Source organism: Candoia aspera, chromosome 11 (genome assembly GCF_035149785.1).
Source record: "Candoia aspera isolate rCanAsp1 chromosome 11, rCanAsp1.hap2, whole genome shotgun sequence".
NCBI lineage: Eukaryota > Metazoa > Chordata > Lepidosauria > Squamata > Boidae > Candoia > Candoia aspera.
The window spans coordinates 13,735,860-13,761,668 of record NC_086163.1 but is presented as its reverse complement, the minus strand read 5'-3'; the positions used below and the strand labels follow the sequence as shown (position 1 = coordinate 13,761,668).

The window sequence follows — 25,809 nt, the reverse complement described above, 5'->3', positions numbered from 1 at the left end:
TGGTGTCCTTATCCATTTTTGGCTGGCCCCATCCACAGGTTGATGTTTGAGACAATGTGGTGCTTGGCCAAGAGTTGAACTATACTGTTTCACTGTTAAGTCTACTTACTTCTCATCGTGACATAAAGAGGAAGGGTTGCTGTTTCACACATCGTATCCAGCATAATATGGCTTGTTTGGTTTGGCTTAGCACAGTGTATAAATCCAGGTATTGTAACTGATAAACCATGCTGTATGGCTTCCTGAGGCTGGCAAACCAGGCCATTGTGGCCTGTTCAACGAATTATGATTAAAACGAGTCATGGTTTAGTGTGTAATCCCAACCAGGGATCTTTGCTAAGGAGACCCTTAGCTTTGTGAATATCAGGTTGAGCAGGGATTCACTGAAAGGACTGCAGTGGTCATTTTGCACACCATTGTTTTTTCAGAATTACAAACGTGCCCATCGTCTATCCTAACCTCTTTCTTGCTAAAGGCTTTTGGAGGTAATACAGCAAGAGAGAGAAAGTCCCAACTCAGTTTGGTTATCCCAAAAACCCATTCTAGAACCTCCTGTATCTTTCAGGAGGCCATCTCAGCTGACCTCTCTTCCCTGTGGGTTTGCCAATGTATATGGAAGGTAGAGCAAGCTACTTAACTGTGGAGACATGCCAGCATCACACATGCTGGGCTGTGTTCTCCAGCTGCTGCACACATTAAGGGGCAGAGGAGGTGGGAAGTAAATGAGTCCTTTTAGTAGGCCCTTCTTCCCCCAGATATAGACCTTCCCTCTGATAGCTAGCTCTCCCCCCACCCAAACTGAACAGCCTGTGTGTGTGTGCAGCTGGCTGGAGGATAGGAAGGAGTAGGACAGAGATGACTAACGTGGGATTGGGAGCTGTAAGGGATCACCCCCACCCTGTCTCGACACTAAATTCGAAGTGTTCAAAGTATTTTATTAAGAATGGCCAGCGTGCGATTTCCATCTTGTAAAAAATGTGGGTATGTATATTTGCACCTGGGTCATTTGCAAGATTACATGAAGGGACCCAGCAGCTGGAAAGGGGTTTGGTGCCTGGTGTAGTTCAGCTGCAGCCTTGTGTTGACCTGGAGGTGGTGGCAGGCCAGGTCAAGGAAGGAGAAAGGTGGTTGTTGCAGAAGACAGCAGGGGTGGGGCTGTGGAAAGAATGATTGTGCTGTTTGTTTGCCTGGGGGTGCAAAAGGTTCTGCTTGCGTGCTCATCTTGACGTGCAACACTCAGTGCAGTTGTATCTCATCCATGCTGTTATTTCCTCCAGAATATGCTGCGGCAGCAGGAGGAACTGGAGAATGGGGCAGCCTGGTCCATCTCTTCAGAGTCATCAGATGACTCTTCCAGCCCCCAGCTGTCTGGAAGTGCCCGACATTCACTGCCCAGGCCTATTGTGCAACCCGCAGTGCAGGCCACTGCACCTGCCATTGAAATTGCTTTTACCCGGCCTGAGGACAAAGAGCCGGCAGTCCGAGAGGAGGCTGCCATGGCAAACGGACACGTGCCCTATGCCCGGACTCTTAGCCAAATCAGTGAAGCAAGTGTAGATCTGCCAATGGCAGAAGAAAGGGAGAGCCCTGTCCCCAAAGACACTAGCCCTTGGGACATCCCTCCCCTGGAAACGAACTCCTTGCCCCCAAGTGTGGGCTCACCACTGGACACTCCGATCTATGAGAGTGAAGAGCAAGAGGGGGAGTCTGATGGGGCCACCCCGGTTGCAGAGGAGAGCGAGGACACACCTGGTCCAGCCCAAGAAGTTCAACAGCCCAAGTCCTCATTGGCCCCATCAGCCCTGGGGGACCTTCAGCCATCAGGGATCTCAGAAGCCCCAAGGCCCAAACTGGTGGACTCTGGCCTGGAGGAGGCCATCAACACACTGGCTTCTGCTCTGGATGACTATCGGGGACAATTCCCTGAGCTGCAGGTTCTGGAGCAGGAGCTCAAGCATCTTGAGGAGATTCTCTTGGTAAGTGAGTGGGCTTAAGACCACATTAGAGGCTGGATGGGGTTCTCATAGCATTTTAAACAATAAACTGAACACTGCAAATTTTAGCAATTTCTTTTGCTTTATCTCAGGGACATTTTTGACCTCTGGAACATTACCCCAAATGTCATGAGTTTCTGGGTCAAGTCCTCAAGATCTGCCAAAATCTCAAGAGAATTAGCGATTCCATGAGAATTTACTGATTTAAAATAAATGCTACGTTAATTTATTTCGGAAAGTCCCCACTCATGTTTTGAGATCCAGCCATTGCCATTCTACATGACTGCTGCCCTTTGGAGTTCTTGAATTCCTCCAGCCAAAACCTAGTTTTGGGAACTTGCTTAAATTATGCAAGCTATCTCACTTCGTGCACACTTGTTTTATGTTTATGTATGTTTTGCATAATTTTTGCCAGTTCCAGGAAGGAACACAGAAATGTTGAAGGGACTGATGAAGCTGTACCTCCTGAGTGCAGTAAATCTTTCCAATATGTTTCTCACCACATCTGTTCTGTGAGCTTTTGAGGGCAACTTTGGGTATATCTTCAACTCACACACTTCCGCTGTATTTTGCACAAGATAAACTTCCTGCCTACAGATCAGAGGCCCAAACCTCTCCTGCTTGGGGGATGGCTGTTTTGAGAAGGAGGATGGAGCGAATGAGATACAAGACGCCTGCAAAGAAATGCAGAGAAGTCTGCGTAGTTCATATTCTGTATGTCCTCTAGAGCAGTGCTTCTCAACCATGTCAGCTTGAAGATGTGTGGACTTCAATTCCCAAAATTCCCCAGCCAGCATGGCATCCTCCCACCTCATCTTTCAAGATTTGCTCAGAAATTAGACACTGGGTGTTTTGTTTTTGTGTTGTGTGTGTGTTCTCTTTTGCACTTTGGAGCTCAAGTCCAGCAGGGCAAGAAGCAGAGCAATAAGGAGAATTGTTCAATCTAGAAGGGACCAAAAAGAGAACCTGTCTGATACTTGTTTTTATTTCCACCCTACAAGCAAAAGCAAGGGCTGTGCCTGAGCCGAGCCTCTAGTACCAGCCTGACAGTGGAACACGCGCTTGAGAGTTTCAGCTTCCTCAACGTTTCTGATACAGAAGACTCGGAAGGAGATGATGACAAGTGAGTGGGGTGGCCAAGACAGCTCACTCAGATCCAAGTGTAGCATCACCTGGGAAGAGGGCCTTAGTGACTGGAGTGCTGACACCAGGAGGGCAGAATTATAGCATCCATGTAGTGAGAACCAAGATGTTCATCTGATAATTCACAAAAGCAAATGTAATAATAATGTGACTCCTTAAAGTGCTGCAAAACTCTAACTTCCTGCTTTGGCAAAGACTAAGACATCTTAGTCTTACAGCCCAGCTGTAGCAGTTATAATTGACAGGAGTTTTGTAGGATTTTTTTTTTTTTAAAAGGCTCAGGTGACCATTTATGACCCTGGGCTCTCAAGATTGCTCACCTCTGCTTTAAGGTAGCTTTTCAAGTCTGGTGCCCTCCGGAGGTACTGAGAGTGCAACTCCACTCCCAGAATTCTCAGGCAGCATGGGAGTTCTGGGAGTTGCAATCCTGTCATTCCTTGGGGACACCAGGTTGGAGAAGTCAGCATTAGATAGGGTAGCAGGCTGTGCCACAGAGGCCCACTCCTAAGGAATGCTTCTCAGTATCTCCTGTGCCTGGCTGAAGCCTGCTCCCTCCAAGCTATTATCTTGGCATGGCTTGCTATAGGATGCCAATGACCTTTCCCACGATGCTAATGCAGCTGTTGGAAATCAGTGCAAAACCATCTGGTCTAACAGGTGGAAGCTGGCAGAAAATGCAGCAGCAGCACCACTCTGTGGCCAGTGGTTGATACTGCTGCTATGATCTGCACACTACCCCCCCTTCCACTTGCAAGTGAGAAATGTTGTCCAAGATCCTTTGACCAACTTTTCCAACCACATTGGACTTGATTTCATCCTGCCTTCTCTACCCTGGTGCCCAGGGGTGATGGGCACATTTATTCAATGGACTGAGATCAGTTTGGGCAGGCCTGGGAGCCCTTTTGTTTTGCCTGTAAGCTGGATCTGGCCACCATGCCTTGAAAGCAGGCATATTGCCAAGTGGGAGAAGATGGGTTTATGGAAGACAAGAACCTCACGTATATTTTTCCTGCTGCTTCTCTTTACAGGGTGGCAATGGCAAGCAGTGCACAGGCTACATCTGTGGGCAAGGTGCCAGGGACTGGTGACGTTGTGGCTGCTGAAGACTCTGCTGGGTGCCTGAGCTCGGAGGGCAGCTTGGAGCCTATGAGCACAGGCATCGAATTCCTTGACAGGGCCCTGGTCCTGCATCTGAACCACTGCAACCGCTTGCTGCTAGTGAGTGTGAAACGATGCATTGTCGCCTGGTGTATGTCTATCTTGATTTTTTTTAAAATCAGGCTTTCCCATAAACTGGAAATACATAATGATTTGATTTGATTTATTTATTTCATTCATTCATTCATTCATTCATTTAGCAAATTTATATAGCCACCCATCTCACGAAACATGACTCTGGGCGGCATACAATGCGTAAAAACAATAAAAAATAAAACTGAAAACCTAAAAACCCAAGATGGCGAGAGAACAACCATCACTTAATCTCATACAGCCACCTTGCAGGCTCTCCCTGGCATACTCCTCGTGCTTGACCTGATGGGATGGGTAGATGTAACCTGGAAGAGGCGCTCCCTCAAATAATGATATGATTTGATATGATCATTATCAAACCCGTGCTATTTTTGTGCTTTGTTGTTCACTACCGAAAGTCCTTTGGGATGGGGTGCCCTACAAATATCGTGAAACAAAATAAAATACATGAAGTAATACTTTTCCACTTCTGCCACATTAAAATTATAATTCGGCAGCAGTTTGGGCCAGGGTTCTGAGCTAAGAGTTTGGAAAAGCACATATGATCCTGGGGCCTCAGACTGTGTACCCCTGCTGTGCAGGGAACCTGGATTTCGCTCACCCTGGTTTGCAAAACAAACCACATTCCTTCTTACTTTAAAAACACTTTGCACAATATGCGTTGGAATCAGGTCTTCTTTCCTGACTGACTTTGGTGATGTGTGTCTTGATTCCTAGAAGCTGGGCAAGTTTGGACCTCTCCGCTGCCAGGAAATGTATGCCCTTGACAGGCTGGCAAGAGAAGTGCAGGTTCTAGAGATGGTCTGTCGCCTGATAGTGGATCGAGCGGGGCTAGCCAGCTGTGCTGAAGAAGGTAGGAAATGGGCATCCAGAGGGTGCATCTGGAGATGACAGCATTGGTTGCTGGCTTAAGGTTACTCTTGGGGAAGAAGGGATCAACACTGAGCAATCAGAACATGTTGGCAGAGTATATTCTTTAAACCAGAGTTTCTCAGCCTTGGCAACTTTGAGAAATGTAGACTTCAACTCTCAGAATTCCCCAACCAGCATGCTGGCTGGGGAATTCTGGGAGTTGAAGTCCACACATCTTAAAGTTGCTGAGGTTGAGACATACTGCTCTAAGCCATTCCTTTCTGGAAGACAACCCCTGGGCGTGTAACTAAGGGGAATAAGAATCTGTATCAAAAAACACAGTTGAGATGTGTTTCTTTCCTCATGGAGTTTGGTTTCCTCCGACCTTTGCACCTTTGTTTATGGGAAGAACTTGCTGATTTGCAATCGTTACTAGCCATGCCACTTTTCCCATAATTCCGCGTGGCAGACTGATTTTTCTAATTTCCCCCCAGGGGTCCATCTATTTATTTTATCCACTCCTTATATTCATTGGATACCTAATATCAAGATATTTTTAAAAAGTTTGTAGAACCAATTCTGAGCCAGGTGTTTGTGACCTCAAAACTGCTAGCCAATCAGCACTGTGCGTAGCCAGTACGGACCTGAATAGTAGTTTTTCTCTGAACATAACCTGAGAGCATTATGGAGGACTAAGGTACACTTTGATCATAAGCCTAAGCATGCTTCCATTAGTATGGATGAATTAACCTTTATAAGCCCTCTGTAGGCACTCCCGCAGGACAGTGGGAGGGAGTTTCATAAAGTCAAGGCTGTGGATCAAGGGGAGGACCTTCCTTGGGGTGGTGATGGGATAACCAGAAGCGTTAGTTGAGGCCGGGTACCTTTCTCTGTTCTCAGTGGTCCAATTCTCAAAGTGGAAAGAAGGAGTTTTCCCTTTCTGGGATGGTTGTGTGGCCATCCCTAATGTGTATACCTGCCCCGTAGAAAAGTTCATGCAGACATTCAAGGCTGAGTATGCAGCACGCATCAATGACCGCCAGCAAGGCTTGGCAGATTCAGGTGAGTGTATCTTACATTCGGAGCAATTCCTGTTTTATGTGCTTATTTCTCTCTCTTCCCCATCCCCAGGTTCTAGATTTTCAGATGGTATTGTGCTCTGTGATCTGAAAAAAGTCTGCCGTGGAAGCCTAGATCGCCTTTGGGGGACGGGGCAGGCACATCATGTATGATTGACAGAGTCACATGGGAAGGGCAAATTGCTAATCTGATCTGCTTGGCAGCCTTCTGAGTCTCCCCTACCCTGTACCCCTCTGTTTTGGGGAGCTCACAGGAAACTGCTTGTATTTTTTGCCCCACGGGGTCGCGTGTTTGGGAATCCTTTTTAAGCCAGCACTACCAGAGAGCTGAATTATGAGCCAGAGACAACATTTTACACTTTCATAATGAATTTTTTTTTTTAATGAGCAAGATAGGTACAGCCATAGAAGTAGCCAGCTGGGCTTTTATAGAGGAATTACCTTGAGGGTACTTTTAGGTTTCTCTTTGACATGGACTATCTCAGCAATAAATCCAAACCTTGCTACTTCCAAGAATAGCGTTTTACTACCCATAGCAGTCATCTGAGCCTTTTTCTCCTCTTGATGGGTACAGTTGAACCATACAAGTAGTCCTTACCGCACTTGGGACCGGCAACTCCGTCGCTAATTGATATGATCATAAAGTGGAAAGTCACATGACCACATCCGACTTATGACGTCAGTTTGTTCTGGCTGTGGATGTTAAGCAAATCACCATGGGTTGTTAAGCGCTATGTCACATGACCATGACTTGCAACTTCCTGCCAGCTTCCCCATTGATTTTGCTTGTCAGAAGCTGGCAGGGAAGGTCACAAATGGTGATCACCTGACCACAGGACCCTGCAATGTTGTAATTGCAAGCTGGTTGCTGAGTGCCCAAATCACAGTCATGTGACTGCAAGGACACTGTGACGGCCACAACTTCAGAGAATAGTTGTAAGTCTCCTTTTTTAGTGCCGTCATAACTTCCAACAGGGACGCGGTGGCGCTGCGGGTTAAACCGCTGAGCTGTCGATCGGAAGGTCGGCGGTTCGAAACCGCGCGGCGGGGTGAGCTCCCGTTGCTCGTCCCAGCTCCTGCACACCAAGCAGTTCGAAAACATGCAAATGTGAGTAGATTAATTGGTACCGCTTCGGCGGGAAGGTAACGGCGTTCCGTGAGTCATGCTGGCCACATGACCCGGAAGTGTCCTATGGACAACGCCGGCTCCAAGGCTTTGAAACGGAGATGAGCACCGCCCCCTAGAGTCGGACACGACTGGACTTTACATCAAGGGAAACCTTTACCTTTACTATAACTTCCAACAGTTGCTAACTGGTTGCTAAGCACGGACTACCTGTACTTGTTGGATGCTGTTGCTCTTGGGCTAGGATTCAGTTTTGAGGGATAAGCAGAAAGATTCACATCATTTATATATTTTCAATCCTATTCTGGCAGCAGTTATTCCATCTAGTGCTAGTTCCTAAGATTTATATCCATTGTACTAGTCCCTCAAATAGCAGATGGTGACTTACATGCTACTTGGGTGTGGCTTCAAGAAGCTGGATGTTCTATTGTTAGCATGCCCCAGATACATAGAAACCACACTAATGCATGGAGTATCTCTGTGTGTGCGCTTCTTCCTGTTGCAGTGTGTGTAAAGCTGGTGGAAGAACTTCTGCAACACAGACTGCCCAGGCGTCAGGGAAGTTGTCAGGCTGAGCAGGTCACCCTCTTCCAATATTGGAGCCACTTTGAGGTCCTGCCTATTGTTACACTGGACTCCTACATCATGGAGCTGGCTGAAGAAGGTATCAAGTGCTTAGCAACCCTGTAGCGGGGTGGGCAGCCATTTTGCAGCAGGGGGTGCCAGGGAAGGGTCTCATGGTCCAAAAGAGAAAAAAAATGTATTGCTGAAGATCAGTGTGTTTGGTCCTGTATTTCAGTGACTCAATCTAAAGGTATGTTGGGGCTACCACAAGCAACCCAACTCTCCTTGGATACCAGGAGAGTTCCCAAGTATGCTTTATACCATTGATGGTATGTGATGGCAAAATGACTTGCCTGTGTGAATAGCTGCCATGAATCAAATGCCATAAAATGGTCTCTGTGTGATCTCAAAAGTAAGAATTTTTAGGGTAAGCCATCTTACCGTTTGAAAGAGAGGACCCTCTTAAAAGCCATCCAGAGGGAAAGCTATGACTGGGTTTGTGATTTCCCCAGTTGGAATATTACCAGTTGCTTTGGGCAGGACCAGACTTGAATCATGATGTTGACGACAATGCTTGTTTTCTAATTTGCCTGCAGTCCTGCTAGCACAGAACCTGAATTCTGATGACCAAGATGTGGTCTTGAAGGCACTGAAGCGAGTTCCAGAGAGTCGGCTACGCAAGGATGGACTGAAAGCGCTGAGTCTGCTTCTTGTTGAAGGAAACACCAAAGTTATTGGGGCTGTAACGGCACAGTTGCGCAACCTGTCAGAGAACCCCAGTTTTCGGGAGCGGGCAAGTATCTATTTCCTATTTCTTCCCTATGCATGGGAATGGATAGATTAAAAGATACCTGGTCCTTGCATGCAGCCACATTACACATTCTTAAAGGAATCATTTTCATTTCTTGGGCTTTTTGCAATGAAATCTGATTGCTGGAGATGGGGAGACTTGCTCACTAACTGCAGGGAACAGTATTGTGGGTTGGCAGATTTTATGGCATAGGTTGTGTGATGAAGGAAGGAAGGAATTTGCAAAATCAGTTACTCACTGTTCTTTATTTGCATAAACATTCAAAGGCAGTGGGCTTAGAACAGATACAATGACACATGTCACCCTAGAAGAAGGGCTTGCTTTTGGTTGAGCCCAAGCAGACTGATTGGCATGTTTTCCTCAGGCCCTGATCTGCTTCTTGGAGCAGTTGGAAGATGATGAGACACAGACACGAGTCGCTGCCTGTGCAGCTCTGGGCTGCCTTAAGGTGAGGGCTGATCCTTTGGGTATAATCAGCTGGAACTCTTTGTCTTTCCCTGAATGCACTGACTGGGGTTGAGAGGCTTCTCAGAAGAAATCTGTCGGGTGGAGGCAGTGCTTGGGAGGAGGTGCCTCTTAGGGGAGATGCCTTCCTCGGCCACCCTCTTCTCTCTGCAAGAGCTTTTAGGGGCTGGAGTTTCTATTTGAGTCCTCAGCCAATTTCACAACATGCCTGTGGGAGTAGCCTGAACAGAAAAACCAACTTAGCACCCTTGAAAGAGATCTGTTTTGCCTTCTTGAGTGCAACCCCCTGCTTTAATGGGCAGAATCCACATTAAAGCATCCCCCAGAAGTCTCTCTGAATACACCCAGGCATGGGAGATCCACTGCTAACCTAAATCACTGGTTCCACTGTCAAACTGCTCTCCCTGTCAGGATTCCGCCCCCCCTCCACCAGGTCTGCCTTCCCATAACCAAAGACAGTTATTCCAAGTGATGTAATTGGGAAGGTGGAAGGCAGGTCATGGCCTTTGTCTGTGCAACCTTCCTCCAAGTCCTCGAAGAATGCTGTCATTTCCTCTGTCTTTTCACACACCCCCTTCAACAGGCCAAGGAGAGCATTGAACAGCTGGTGTACCTGTGCCAAACTGACAAAGAGGCTGTGCGGGAAGCAGCCAAACAGAGCCTCCTCCTCTGTGGTAAGCGCGCCTCCCTTGCTCTCTTCCCAGACAGCCTACTCCCCACCTTAGGGGGCTTTCCATAGGGCTCGCTGCTGGTGGTGGGGCAAGATAGGGCTTGCTGCTGGTGGTGGGGCAAGATAGGGCTTGCTGCTGGTGGTGGGGCAAGCTTCTCCATACACAAGGAACTAGCTTGGTTTACTCTGTACTAGATGGCTTTGCAGCACTGGTGCTAGCCTGTCAGGTCATGGTGTATAAAAGCTGTGATCCTCCTGAATCTACAGTCCTTCTCTTGGTCTCTGCTGGCACCACAGCTGAGGGTTGCCACCTGCTTTATCAGCGCTGCCCCTCACTTAGCAATAACTGATGCAGCATCCTGGGGACAGAACGAAGGCACTTACGTAGTCCTTGCTGTTTGTTATCCTTTGCTAGATGGCACTGAAAGAACCCTGTGATGGGCTCATAGACTTCTGGGTCAGGACAGCGGCTGCACAGGTCGGGAGCTCATAGCCAGCCTGTTAGGCACCCCCACCCCTGCTGCATGTCTAACCAGTGTCTTTTGTCCTGGGTCCCATCAGCCCTGGTCTTGTTGGGCTTACGTCTCCACTGTGGCCCCGAGTTGTAGGCATCCTCCGGCTGTACTTGTCTTCTGGCTGTGCGTGTCTACGTCTTTGTTGCATATGGAACGGCACATTGGTTGAGTGACTCTGCCCTAGGTCTACCTCTGCCAGGTTCGCACAACATGCTACGACAGACTAAAATAGGATTGGATAACCTTGTGTGTTGTGTGAACCTAGTAACAGTCTTGGTACAAGTGAAGCACGCTATCCTGTTAACCCTAAATATGTTTTATTTGTTCAGATGTTGCATGCAGTATGAACCCAGTAATTGTATTTTGTTAACTCAGGCTTAAGATTTAGCATGTGGTGTGAACCTAGTAAATATTTGTCCATCTAGCACAGCGCTGCCCATGCTGTGTGGCCTTAGCGTGCCATGGCTTTTGATAGGGCCCCACGCGCAGAGGCGGCTCATCTAAAGCATGGTTCAGACTTTCAAATGGTATTTTTCATTCAGCCCAGTAAAACTAACCAAATATTGCATGAATCTGAGGAGATAATAAATAAGGTTACAATATAATTCCAGGACTATCTCAGAGCTATTGATTTCAGGAGCCTTAAATAAATAAATGGTGCTTGAGAGCTCAGATGTCTAGAACTCTTAAAAGGGTCCTAGTCTTAACCCTGCTTAGGTCTTTCCCTTCACCGGATACCTGGTCTTTTAATCAGAGCAGCAGGTATTGAACTCAGTTCTTTTGCAAGCAAATCACATCCACCTTTTGGATTTGTCATTGACCTCCATGTATTTTCCTACTTCTTGACTTTAAGGAAAGCACATTTCATTGTAGCTCTGAATGACACCTTTCAGCTCAGGGTCTTTTGCATTAAGAAGCTTGAAAAGTTTGGCAGAGGAAAGATTCTTCACGGGTGCTTTATTTATTGTAGTGTGGGAGAACAAGAGGAAGATAGTCTCAGATTGGGGAGGGCTAACCCTTCAACCTTCAAAATGCATTCCCCCCATGAGATCGTAGTCTCACCATTGATACCCAGAGAAGCTAGTTTAAACCCTTGCCAAGAAGCAGCTCAGAAACAGCGGGCTGGAAGTTCCCCATGCTTGTCATATGCTAGGAATATTTATCAAAGAGACTGTAGTTAAGGAGAGTAAATGCTGGATTTTTTCCTTACTTTGCCTGCTTTTTAGTGTGTAGCCACTCAAAAGCCAAATCTGGCCCTTGGCTAGAGAAGTGCAGGACACTCGTATCCTATAAAAATAATCCTAAACTTCTGGTTGAATTTTACATTTCGCAGCTACTAGGCTTAAAAACATAGTTTTGGTAATCTGCAAACTCTCCAAAGTTGCCCACAGGGCAGCCAGAAGCGGCCCATGAAACTGATTTCTGTCTAAATATGGAAAGTAGCTACCCAGATTCTACAGAATTCTGAGAAGCAGCAAGATGATTTAATTGCCCATGTGCTATATTAGCCTTCCCCAATCTAGTGCAAATCCCCAAATCATCAAAGTTCCTCAGAATTCTGAGAGTTGCTGCCCTAGCGTCTCAGGAGACACCAGATTCTTGGTGATTGTGTTAAACATTCCTTATCTCTGAAGAGCAAAGATGGATCTAGGGCTTAAGGGAGAGTGAATAGGTCAAACAAGGATATATTTGTAGAATGAATGAAATGCTTGACAAAGGCCCTTAAATGAGTAATGCAGTTTCTAAATTGGAACCCACATGCTATACGTGATCATCTGTTGCATTGTCTACCCAGCCATTCTGTGTCACCACCTTTAGGTTACCTGCTTAGCATGCCAAAATGCCTCTTACTGTGAATTTCACACACACAGTTCTACAGCTTGTCAACCCAATAATGTATGTCTCCCAACCATTCTTCCCATGCTTACATGCATGTGTTCCAAACAACAACTATCAGCATGGAACAAATGATAAACATTGTATCGCGCCCTGGCTTGAACGTAAGAGACGGGGCAGAAATAGTGAAATATATAGCTCAGTTGAAGGGCTTCACATATCACATTATACCATGTGTGGCTGGCCCCTCAAACCAAATTTTGTGGTGACTTAGTGAGATGTAAGAGCCATATTAGAGACTTATACAGAGAATAGACAGTAGGTAACCAATCCAAAATATTTAAGAACTGAGTGCATGCTTATTCTTAAGCTGACTCTTCCCCAAAGGAAGAATTCTGGCAGTTCAACTATCCATTCTGAACAATTCTTACAGTTGTTGGATCATGGCCCAGGGTTGAAATTCAAGATGTGATTAGACCACTATACTGTATAAACCCTGTTCCTGAAAAGCTGCCACCATTCTGCCTACAAGTCAGCAACCAGGTAATTAAACTTCAAGGAAGCAAGGACATTTTTTACCCCCGTCAGATTTTTGTTCATGGCCAAGAAAGGCAGCCTCTGTCAAAGCCTATAGTCTAGCATTTATAGACCTGTGTCCAAAGTTGGGACAGAAATTATCCTGATGGGCAGCTGATTTCTGTATATGTTTTCAGGGGAAGACGGCAAGTCAGCTCACCGAAGGCTAGAAGAGTCCCTTGACAGTCTGCCACGGATCTTTGCCCCGGGGAGCATGGCCAGTACTGCATTCTGAGATGCCGCCTCAGTTCACCTGCTGATCCTTTGTGGGCACAGACCTTGCATGCCACAGAACTTCAGTGGAGTCACTCAGACCGAAGTCAGATTGGCATATCGCAAACAGGCAGCAGCTCTTTTCACTTTGGGTGCATGTCCATACGGCAGTATTTGTACCGCTGGCCTGCTGCCTTATGTGGAGAATGCCTGGTCCTAGCTCTTCAGCTCTAGCAGCCAATAAGAGTGTGGGGCATCTGCTGTTTCTCCTTCTACAGAAGCCTACTGGAGGGGGATGTTGAACTGGGCATCTTATCATTAGCCAGGACCAAAATAGATCCCTCTCTGGAGAAAACCAGCCACGGTTGCAAAGGCCATCGATTTGAGATAAACTTGGGAAAATTTGTGTTTAAAGTCCTGCTTAATATTTAGCCTGTTCTCTTCTCAACTGTTTCCTCCATCCTCTGGGACTGTGAATTCTGCAGGAAATTGGGGCCAGCTATACTCTGCGAGTGCTTTGGACAAACTGCAAATTCCTCCTCTTGATTGCAGGGGGGGGAAGAGCGCGCCAAAAGATGATAGGAAGGAGTTCTTCATTCCCAGTGAGGGAAGGGAAAGAAATGTCTTTTTAATGACAATGCTATGGAAGATGGAAACAAAACAGGCAGAAGCTGCCTCTTCTTCTGCTATTTTAATATTTTTTATGTAAATGTGTGCGCGTGTGTGTGCTGGGGGGAGGGGAGGCTGCAGCCAAATGGAAGCAAAAGTCCTTTTCTACAAAGTATCTATAAATTTATCTGTACATCTACATAACTATATAAATATATATAATGTAATTATCAAGAGGTTTGGCTAATTTTGACTTTAAGCCTGAAATTAACTGAAGTTTGAACAAGTAAGTTGAAAGTGTGTAATTTTGTGGATTCTTTTTGGCAGCGTCTCTCAGCAGCTGTGGGAAGTGATGTACTGCAGATGAATTGGGTCAACAAAATATAACAGCTTTATTTTATCATCTGTAAAACAAGCCAGACTTAAGCTTTTTTTTTTTTCACCCCCTGAAGGCAGAGGGCAACTTTGAGGATCGAACGCATGTAACATGTCAGCCTGTCTGTTTTGCAGGACTGGAAAGCTATTTATTTACAATATTCATTTCTAGTCTTCCTTTAAAGTAGTCAAAGTAGCTTTAAAAAGACTAAAACAACATGGAAAAATAAGTCAGGCTTGTAGAAATGATTACCTAAAAGAAGACTACTTGTGGGATACTTTTCTAGATCTGAAAAAAACTTAAAAAACAAAGGAAAATGGTTCCGCAGGTTGAGAATTCTTGGTCATTGTCTCCTAAAAACATTAACTCCAATCTTTGCCACTGTCAAAGTGACTAAGAAAAATTAACATCGTCTCAAATTGCCTAAGAACACCTGATCCTGTTCTGCTGTTTAGCCAACAGAAGTCCATTGGAGTTGGACGGCTAATAAATTCAAATAAACAATGCCTGAATGGAAAACATAGGGAACGAAGTGTTAAGAAGGAACTAAACAGTACATTTCAAAAGGCTATAAATGATACAGGAAATAGGTGAAATATTATAAAAATACATGCCCATGACTGTCTTTTATTCCCTAAAATGAGCAAGGACAAGCCTCGATTGTATTCTGACCAAGGTGCAAGCAGAATTCTTTTGATCTACAAGTCTTTTGCAGTTTCAAACCGCAAAAGACCTGAGCTCCTGACCTTCACTCATCTAGAACTAGCAAGGTTCTTCAGCAATACTGTTACCAATCCCACTTAAATCTTATTGCCTGTACCTTGACAGACAGCAAACTTTATCAAGGAAAATAAGGGATTACATTGCTCTGAAAAGATCAAGAGACTAATATACAGTGTTCTTTAAAAGGGTCAACAGTAGTAACCCATCCTTGTGCTCCTTGATCTCTCGGCAGCTTTCAATACCTTCGGGCTCAGTATCCTTCCGAGCTGGCTCTGTGGGTTAGGGACTGGGGGCACCATTTTGCAGTGGTTCTCTTCCTTTCTCGGGGGCCAGTTGCAGTCAGTATTGGGGCAGAGCACACTCTAGGCCCTTCCTGTGTAGGGCGCCCCACAGTTCTGTTCTCTTTCTCCTTTCCAACTTCTATATGAAGCCACTGGGTAAGGTCATCGTACAGACTGGGGTTTGGTATCATCAGTACAGGTAGTCCTCTGGTTACGACACCAATTGGGACTGGAATTTCCGTTCCTAAGTGATGCGGCCGTAAAGTACGATGTCACGTGATTGCATCACAGTAACAGCAATCTCAGCACTCCCTGTTGTTGTCATTAAGTTGTGGGTCATTAAATGAGGATGTCCTTGCAGCTTCCTGCCAGCTTCCGACAAGCAAAGTCAATGGGTAAGCTGGCAGGAAGTTGCAAGTCCCAGGCTTGCAAGCAGGCCGGCAGGTGAGCGGCTGGTGTGGCAGGGCATGAGCACAGTGGAGCCAGCTGTGCCAGGTGTCGGAGGGTGCGCAGATGGCCAGGACTATGCAGGGGCAGTGTGAGTGCAGTGGGGGAGTGTGTGCAAGGATGTGCAGGTGGCTGTCCAAGTGCGACAGGACCAGGGGTGGCTGCTGCTGGGTGCACAAGTGGCTGGCATGGCATGAGGACAACAGGGCTGGGGGTAGCTGCTGCCAAATGTGCTAGGGTGGCCAGCATGGCACCAGTGCAACGGGGGTGGCTGCTACCAGGTAGGGGAAGGTGTGCAGGGGGCCACCATGGGCAGGGGGTTGCTGGTGCCATAGCCAGGCTCCTCAGGGAAAAAGCCACTAGAGTGAATGACTTACCAGAGCAACTTGTGATCTTCCCTGCTGGGTTCCCCACTGACTTTGGTTGCCAGTGGTGATCACATGACATTGGACGCTGCGCTGTCATAAGCAAAAGCTGGTTGCCAAGCACATAGATTGCAATCACGTGACCGCAGGAGTGCTGGGATGGCTGGAACTTTGAAGACCAGTTGTAAGTACCCCTTTTTCAGCACTGTCATAACTTAGAACAGTAGCTGAACAAGTGGTCGTTGACTGAGGACTACCTGTACACTGATATACCCAATTATATCTTTCAACCCTGGTCAAGTGAGGCTGTTGAGGTTCTGTTCCAGTGCCTGGAGGCTGTGCAGGTTTGGATGGATGGATCTCTGACTCCCAACTCAATCCTACCAAGACCAAGTGGCTGTGGGTGTTTGGGCCACCTGGATCTGGCAATATTTCATCTGTGACCTTGGATGGGGTTGCACTTCCCCATTAAAGGTTGGTGTGCAACTTGGGGTTTTTTCTGGACTCAAAGCTCCTGCTCAATGGGCATGTGGCAGCTGTGGACAAGAAGGCCTTCGCAGAGATCCATCTGGTGTGCCAGTTGTGCCCTTTTGGAGATCAGAGGGGCCTATCAGACAGTCACTCATGACCTCATCACCTCAGGATTTGACTACTGCAATGCACTCTACATGGGTGCCCTTGAAGACCACCTGGAATCTTCAACTGATCCAGAACAAAGCAGTGCAAGCAGTGATGGGCGTCCCTTGGTATGCCCACATAACACTTCTGCTTTGTGAGCTGCATTGGTCACCCATTTGCTTTCTGATATGATTCAAGGTGCTGATGGTCACCTATTGAGCCCTACATGGTATAAGGCCTGGTTACTTGAGGGACTGCCTATCTCCTACAGTATCTGCCTGGCCAATTCAATCTGGCAGGGAGGGCACAATCCGGGTTTCTTCAATTAAGCAATGACATCCATTAGGACCCCGGAAGCATGCCTTCTCTGTCGCAGCGCTCGTCCTCTGGAGCAAAGCCCCACCCCCAACCCAAGATCCAAACAGCTCCCGCTCTGCTGGTGTTTCAAAGGGGCCCGAAGACCTGGCTCATTACCCAGGCCTTTGGTGGGGATGACTGAAGCTTCCTTTTAGCTTAGCTTGTTTTCTTTTGTTCCACCCAGTTTGTTATTCTGTCATCTGAATCCTTTTTTGTTTCTTCTTGTTTTTATTGTCATGTTTTCATGACATTAAAATTCAAATGTTTTAAATCATTTGTAAACTGCCCAGAGTCACTGGGACTTGGGCGCCATATAAATTTAATAAATAATAGTAAATAATCCTACTGTAATCTAGCAAATACAAAAATACATGTTGGGAGGAAAACAGGTAATGCTCCCTACACTCTGTTCTGCACTAAAGTGAGATTACTCTCCAAGTACGTATTTTAGGCAGAAGCTGGATAGAAAGAGCTTTCAGAGAAAGTCCTCTAAAAATCATATGATGTCAGCACTCAGTTTGGGGGAGGGGAGCTAAGTAGGATCAGACCTAGCTAGTTCTTGGATGGGAAACAAGGAACTACCAGGGTTGTAAATTAGACTGGGAAATTGGAACAAATCATGGAAGGCAAACCACCTCTGTACTGTTGCTGAGAATGTTGTGGGTGTTTTTACCCTTTTATTGTCAATTCCTTTGGTCAAACAGCCTTGCTAGGCTTACATCACTGTAACTGTAAAGGACAATACTCTAAACAAGAAACAAATGATCTAACTACCACCGAAATTTCCATGATCCCTGCAGCTGTATTAAATCAGGAACAATGTGGAAATGGCAATTGGATCTTACCTCCCAATCTTAGAGCTCTGGGCTGGGTCAGGGGAATAAATAAAGGGAGACCCAGAGCAGTGTAAGTCTTGACCTATGCTCCCCAGATGATTTCCGTGGCAGTGGAGGAACAGCCTATAATAGTTCCTTGTGGGAAAATCTGAGATTGTCTCCTAATGCATGTATCCAAATGGAGTGGAGAATATTTCTTGCTATTGTTTCTAGAAAAATATGAGGTGGGGGTCAGATAAGGTCCATCATCTCAACTTTTTAATAAAATGTGTAACAGAAGTGGAAAACATAAAGCAAAGGGGCCATAAAACTGTCAAGATACAGGTGTGCTTCTAAAAAGCGATGCAATATTTTTCTTACATTTGCTGTTTCTGTTCATCAGTATATACGTATATTTGTACATATACCTAAGGGCAGAAAGGAGGAATAAAAATAAGAACAGAAAAAGAGTCATGGACATTTGAGAAAGCTGAACTGAAATATATCTTTCTGCAAAACATGGAGCTATAGCCAACCTTTGCCCTAAAAACAATGCACAAATAAACATCAAAAACATGCTTTCCAAAAAATAGCATGTTTAAGAAAATGATCCACATGTTCAACAGATTCTGACAAAATGCTCAAAAAAGAATAAAATATTGTGCTACAGGTCATCTGACATCTTCCCTAAAGTGACCACATTTTAAAAGTAAAATGGACATAACAGAACTTACCCTGGATCAGTTCAAAATCTATTTAATCCAGCATTTTATTTCCTTGTGTTCTTGTGACACCGTGAACCATTCTAGCTTAGCATGTTGAGCAAACCCAATTAATGGGCCAATTAAGTAAACCATGGTTAAATTAACCACATGCAAACATCAGCTACAGTGTCCAATCATACGTTTGGAGAAAACCCACCAGCACAATTGAGTCAAAACACCTTCTCATTGCTCTTAGCTCAGTAACTTACATTCTGTTACTTGGGTTTCAATACAATTCCAGTTAATGAACACTGATGGCTTTACCTTAATTTCACCTAAACTACTGGCTGCTGCAATTTGTGATGGCAAATCACACAAGTAATGAACCTGATCACCCCCTTTTCTTTGTTGCAAGATGGGGCAGGTCACAATTTTACAGTGTAGTGGATTTCTTTTTCTAGAACCCTGCTTAGAACTCTCTGTGAACGAGCACGTTCTGTTGAAAGAAATGAAACCCACAGAGTCAATCCATGACTAATTAAAGAAAACTAGAGGAACTGTAGACTGGGCCTGGAGAACAAATTGTAGGAGAGCCAAGTTAGTCTATGGTGACAAAAAAAATCAGAAGTCTGGCATTTTCCGACTAACCCTTTTTAAAAAAGGTGTACATTTTGGAAAGCTTATGCCTTTTAATAAAATGTGTTAGTCCGAAAGGGCACTACCAGATTCCTGACTTTTATACTCAACTGAGAAATTGAACAACACAAAAAAATAATGGCAAACCACTTCTGTAGCATTGCCAAGAAATCCACATGGATGTATCTGATCTCCCCAAGATCTGATTTGGACTTGTTTTTACCTTTTCATGGAGATTAGTGGTTAAGAAATACAGCAGTGGGTGCATGTGGTGGCTGTGTACTTCCTACCTCATTGGAATATAGGGCTCTTTTTAAAATTGAAGTATGGATTTTTACTGGTGCAGATAAGACATGTATCTTATTCTCTTCCAACCAACACTTCCTGTTTTGAAAGCTGTATGTTAACTCATATATGGATTACCAGAATATGTGAAATCTGCCGTTAAAGACATACTGTCCTCAGAAATTTCAAGGAAAGTAATAACTCTCTTTGAAGGCCTGCAGTCAGTTGATCTTATTTTCCACACTACGCCTTCCGCAAAATATGCACATGCCTGGAAAGGACAGTCTCACAGCTTTTAACCATTATGTCCTACTACCCATCTACATCACATCATGGGGTCCTGCAGGTAAGACCCATTCTAGCACCTCTGAACAACAAAGGCTCTTCTCAGATTTTGCATTCATGCTGCTTTGCAGCATTTGGATTTATCTTTGAACTGAATAGGTTCTACTCCTTGAAAAATGAAGGTCATTCCTCTCCACTGACCCAGCTGTGGGTGATCTGCTATGTTTTTCTGAAGTTTGCAATGGTACATATATTGTCTGTGTGTATATACATATAGATGCGTGACGGGGTGAGCTCCCGTTGCTAGTCCCAGCTCCTGCCAACCTAGCAGTTCAAAAACATGCCAATGTGAGTAGATTAATAGGTACCGCTTCGGCGGGCAGGTAACGGCATTCCGTTTAGTCATGCCGGCCACATGACCACGGAAGTGTCTTCGGACAACGCCGGCTCTTCGGCTTTGAAATGGAGATGAGCACCGCCCGCTAGAGTCGGACACGACTGGACTTAATGTCAAGGGAAACCTTTACCTTTACCTATATACATATAGATAGACCCGTGGATATATATACACAAAGACCCATTCACATATACATACATATATATATATACACACACACATAGACAGACACACAAACGTATATACACGTGTTTGTCTATAGGCTTCTTTATACTACCACGAATACGACGGGCCTGAAGGGCCCTGCCCCTGCAGCAGGGTCGCCTGCAGGGCGCGCCAGAGGGCGACGTCGCCCATTCCGTCGAGAGCAAAAGGTCCCCGCCCTCGAGGCCTCCGCGCGCTACCGTTTGTTTTGCCTCGCCCTCTTGCTTCCCGCCCAAACCGTTCCGCCTCAACGCCACGCGCCCCCCTGGCAGCGCGGTCGAGGGATCCCGCGCCCTTCTTGTCCTCGGGCCCCGACCCACGGGGGAAGAGGCAGGAGCAGGAAAGGGCAGGCAGCCGGGGAGCCCGTCAGAGGGCTTCAGAGCGCGGGCCGTCCGGGCCCCGGCCACCCTCCCCGGGGCGCGCCTGGGGCGTGACGTCACGGCCTCTCCCCGCGCCTGGCTGAACAACGCCGCCCGAGCAGGGCCTCCGCATTTGAAGTTAGCGCCCAGCGTTTCTTCCCATGGTGCCCCGCGCGGGCGCTTCTCCCGCTCCCTCCTCCCTTCGATCGGGTCCGGCGGCCGCGGCTGCCGGGCTCGCGCAGGCGCACTGTCCGCCCCGTCCGCCATTTTGTGTCCGAGGCGACTGTGGAGCGATTAAACCGCGAGCTGGTGCTGGGCGCTGGCGGTGGCCGCTAGCGGCGGGGCAGCGGCAGCGGGCGCTTTGCAGAGCCCAACGGGGCGGGGCCCGGGGCAGCAGGGGCGGCCCGGAGGCGCCTCCGGGGCAGGTAAGCGGCGCGGGGGGTTTGCAGTCGCTTTCTCCGGCCTCTAGGTGTCACGATGGGGCTCGGGCTGGGACCCGCCGCGGCGCCGCCGCCGCCGCCGATGGGGAGCGGGGCTTTGTCTCCCTCTACCGTCCCCATCGCCCTGATGCCGGCCTGGTACTGCCGCCCATCGGCCTCGCGGCGCAGCGCCTCTGCCGGAACCAGGCCGAGCCTGGGAAAGACGCCGAGGCGCGGCTGCCGCTGCGAGTCGGCCTTGCGGGCTTCCGCCGCCCGCGCTCCCGGCCTCTCCCCGGTGCCTGCCGAGCCCGCGGCAGTCAGGGGGGCCGCCGGCCCTGCGCCGCTGAAACCCGGCCGGCCGCTAGATGGCCGCCCCGAGAAGCAGGGAGCCCCCAGCCCACGCCGCGCCGCCGCCGCCGGGGGATCGCCCGGGTTTCGCCGCGCTGCCTCGACGCCATTACGAAATCGGCGGCCCGGGCGCTCCCGGCCGCCTCGGCCCTTCCCCATCCCGCAGCAGCACCGCCCTCCTCGCTTCCCGGACGCGTTCGCGGCTCCCCTTCCCAACCCAGCCCCTTTCGCGGCCGGTGCCCGCTTCTTCCGCGGGCCGCCCGGGCGCCTCCACCCCGCGGTGCTCCCCGCCCGCCTCCGCCTTTTCGTCCCCCGCCTCCCTCCTTCTCGCCCCCCGCTTTCCTCCGCCGCCGCCTCCCGTCCCGGCTGACCGTCCCCGGCCTCCGCCTGGGTCCTCCGGGGCGTCCGTCCCGCCGTCTGTCCCTGCCCGCCTGCTCCCGCCGGCCACCTCCTCGCTGTGCGCGTTGCGGAGTGAGAGGCGCTGCGAGCTCAAGAGCGGGACTCGAGCTCCCTCTTGCAAGGCAGGCTGAGCTGCAGCGCCATGCAGCGCGGGCGAGCGCCAGGCGGGGACGCCCGAGCTCGCCCGCCCGCCCCGGAGCCGGGGTGAGCTCACTCCAGGGTCTCCTTTTTACTCTCGTCTTGTGCCTCCGAATCAGCCTCTCGGGGATGGCAGCTCACCCTCGTTCGCTTCCCACCTGCCTCTCTGTAACCTTGGGTTCTCGCCTTCCTCGGTTTGCCAGCTCTTCCTCTCCCCACCCCCCTCGTCTCAGATCTTTTGGGGTGGGTGTTTCTACAGGGTTTCCCGCAGCAGGAAAATGGAGGCCAGGCAGGCTGCTGTAGGGATTTTGCTTTCCCCATCCTCGTGCCATATGTTCGTGGAGGTTTAATTCTGAAAGCTGCTGCTGGCCTCACTCTTGGGCCCTTCTGTAAGGGCTTGCTTTGATTCCAGGACGGTGGAATTCAACCACAATGGGAATTCAGTAGAAATGCGTCTATTTATTTGACGCCTTGCTTGTCAACCTATTTTTACCATGTTGCTTTTTGGATTTGAAGTCTGACAGGTCAGAAGGAAGCCTATGCCCCATCAAGCAGCTGTGCAGCTGCCAGTGGAAAGTTGTTAGGTCTGCTGACTCCCTTCCTCAGATTAGGCTAGGGTGAGATGAGAGATAATTGCCCAAAGTGATTTGTGATAATCTAAGAAGAGCTGTGCAGGATCAGACCAAAGGCCTCTTCAGTTCTGTTTCCTCAGGCCAACCAGTTGCTTCTGGGAAACCTGTGAAGAGGATGCTAAAATCTTGGGTTACATCACTGGCTTGCCTTAGTCTGAGATGGAAGAGTGTTGCATGTTAGCAACTCTTTCCAGTTTTAACATGGATCTGATTTAGAATTATAAAAATAATGTTACCTTGAATACAGTATATTAGTAAGTTGATGCAGCATGAATTCAGTGTGTTTCAGTATGACTGCATATATTTCCTGGTTGGTGGGATCTGAGCAACAGTATGTTGGTTTACAAGATAGTTTCTAGATTAGAAATTAGAAATACCACCCTGCATAAAATGCTGTGAGTGTACTTGGGGCAAAATTGGGCTTTGGTTGCTATCGTGCATACTAGCCAAAATTGAGCATTACTGGCTTCACCATTACCACAAAATGCTGCATGTAGTGAAGATATGACTAAGGCTGATAACCTAGTCTGTGTCTTATGTTACTAAAAAGTATTATGTGAAAACGTCAATTAAACAAAGCCATGATCGGTGGTAGAGATAATTATCTATAGGCCCATGTGATGATAACCATGGCACATAGAATACTCTGAAGTAGAATGTAAAAAGTCACTATGTGAGATGGGCAGCTATATAATTGTAAATAAATAGCATAAAGGGTATTAACAAATAAAACCAAAGAAAGAAAAATAGATATATTGTATGTCTGTGAAACTAAGACAAGGGGGAAGAATGTACTAAATTTGAATAAAGGTAGTCTGATCTTGTGGAGTTGAATATATAATTACATGCAGGGATGTGAAGGGTTAGGTGTGCTAATGAATGAAAAGGCTAAAATATGTTATTAGAATTAATTGATGTCATTGAGGTTGTCCAGGGTACATATGAAAGTAGGAGCCCATAGGTGAGTGGTGGTAGTTGGTGGTGCAGCATCTTTGACATGTTCTGTCAGTGGGAACCATTCCTTCTTTACCCTGACGGTTACAATTCTGCTTTTGTTATATAAAAACCCATTAAACGTTCCCAAAAGATAATTTTCTCAGTGGCCTTTTAAGTCAGATAGCTTGGCCATTTGTGTTAAAAAAAAATTATAGTTCTCAAGTATTATCCATTTGTGGTCAGTCTGTTTCCTCAGCTATTGTAAAGTGTGGTTCATTGGCAACTAACTAATTAATTGTTCTTTTTATTGTTACCCTTGGTTACTTTTTTTTTTTTTAAATCCTTTTGCTACCATGAAATAGATGAACATCATATGATCCTTAATTTACTGTTCTGCATTCTTTAGGCTAATACTGAATTGTATGAAAGAGTTAAATGTGCTTTTAAACCCACAACATATCTTTATCAAAAGTTCAAGAATATTTTTATAAGGAGACACTATTGAATATATCAAACATGGACCAAAGAATTAGAATCTCCAGTAATGCCCCATCAGTAAGTTTATTGTTCTTAAAATGTTAAAATGGTATCAAAAGATTTGAAATTAAAGTTGTTTCATCAAAAAAATTGTATTTTGAATGTATTGGACTCCCCAAAGAATTTATTGGAAAGGGTGGACATTGGAAATGTTAAAAATATTAGAGTTCATTAACCCATATGATGTGGTCCTGTGGATTCTTGTCACTTTTCTGGAATAATATTTTAATGTATATGATTTATGGGGAAATCTTTAAATGTTAAATATGTTAACATGATGTTATTCCAAGCAATATAATTATATAAATAAAACCTGGCTTACATAGACAGAATCTCTGGCTATGAGGAATTATGGTTGTACCATGCTTGGTGCGGGTGGCTAAAAGAATAATAGTGAGAATTGAAAAGTGATCATATTCCAGATATTAAGGATTGGCTTTTGGAAATGTGTAACTTACCTGTCCTGGAAAGGCAATATTTTCTACTAATCCAAGAATTAAGCAATACATTCTTTGGCATAAATTTTATGGTATTTTACAATAATATTTTATATCTGATTATAATATGGTGTTATGCAGGATTGTATAATTGTATTTTTTTGTAAGCCACTGACTGTAAGTTTAATATATAAGGTAGAATTATTTTGTTTGTTTGTTTGTTTCCTTTTCCTTTTTCTTGTCTTTTATTATTTTTATTTTTATGTATTGTTTAGTTTAATTTTGTTATTGTTGTGTATCTTGGTACTTTGCTTATATTCTGTATTCTTTCAATAAAGAATTTTTAAAAACACAAATGAAAAAAGATTAGGGCTTGGTTAATGTTGGAACCGACTGAATAAGTCTAGCAAATATTACATGACTATTGTATTGCTGTAACAAATAGAATTTAATTCTGCATTGCAGTTCCATTGATTTTAGAGGGGGCTTAATCCTTACGATTTTGCTGAATCGTCCACAGTATTGGAGATACTTCTTCCCATGGCTTGATATTAAGATCATATTGTAAAACATGGTTCAGAGTTGCAAACTGTTATGCTCCACCTCCACCTTGCTTTGGCAGTAATCTCCTGGGTTTTGTATAGGCCTTAAAGTCCCTGAAGTCTCCTGGCAATTGGTTAACTTAACTGCATTCACCTTGCCATGGAGTCAGATACATATCCAGCCTTATCTCCAATGTTTGGATTTGTCTAGTATCAATCTGTACTTCTAACAATTACGTTGGCTTTTCTGCTAGCAGCTCTGCAAAAGACTGAATGTACCCTGATTGTTTCTGACAGGACTTGATGTGTGTGTTTGTTTATTGAAATATTCTGAATTTTGTTTCTGACAGGACTGTATATATGTATGTAAATATTCTGAAATTTTGAGCCAAAAGCAATAATGTAGGAATCTGTTTTATAAATATTGAGACTGAAAATGAGGTTTTAAGATAGTTTAAAGGCACATTTAATATTGGATTTAAAAGATTTTAATATAACATTCTTATACTTCAGGTGATGAGTCTTTTTAACATATACAAATCTCTGCAACTTGCCACAGGCAACTTGTACTATTACTAAAACAGTAATTCAGGCTAGTTGTTCAGAACATATTTAAGGCAAAAGCTCTAAAATTAATCCAGTAGTCAACCTAGTTTATTGCAGAATGGTGCATCTGAATAATAGATAATGGAAAATAGAATTTTTGAGAAACCATTCCCCTTTATTATTCATAGTGGTTGTAAAAATTTAAAATTAGTGTTCTGAGTCCCCCTTTCTTGGTTGGAGGGTATGGCACAAACTATCCTTTAATATTCTCTAGCCACTGTATTTTCATTTGCAATAGATTGTAAAATTCGTCTTTAGA

At 46.0% G+C, this 25,809-nt stretch overlaps 1 protein-coding gene across 4 annotated transcripts in view; it reads left to right on the top strand.

Annotated features, from left to right (window-relative positions):
* The window catches only part of RIPOR1 (RHO family interacting cell polarization regulator 1), a 44,480-nt gene extending 30,490 nt beyond the window's left edge, over positions 1-13,990 (top strand). For 2 of the 4 annotated variants that reach the window (XR_010068630.1, XR_010068628.1), the window contains exons 14-22: positions 1,278-1,976; positions 2,996-3,117; positions 4,166-4,355; positions 5,106-5,241; positions 6,141-6,302; positions 7,951-8,109; positions 8,606-9,268; positions 9,869-9,959; positions 13,020-13,990. Coding sequence is in view for 1 of the 4 variants with exons in the window: in XM_063313209.1 (XP_063169279.1) it covers positions 1,278-1,976; positions 2,996-3,117; positions 4,166-4,355; positions 5,106-5,241; positions 6,141-6,302; positions 7,951-8,109; positions 8,606-8,802; positions 9,185-9,268; positions 9,869-9,959; positions 13,020-13,117 (1,938 nt within the window). In the remaining 3 variants the exon portion in view is untranslated. Of the gene's footprint in view, positions 1-1,277; positions 1,977-2,995; positions 3,118-4,165; positions 4,356-5,105; positions 5,242-6,140; positions 6,303-7,950; positions 8,110-8,605; positions 9,269-9,868; positions 9,960-10,370; positions 10,434-13,019 lie in introns of all 4 variants that reach the window. The other 2 variants (XR_010068629.1, XM_063313209.1) reach the window with 2 other exon arrangements.
* Positions 13,991-25,809: the final 11,819 nt, after the last annotated feature.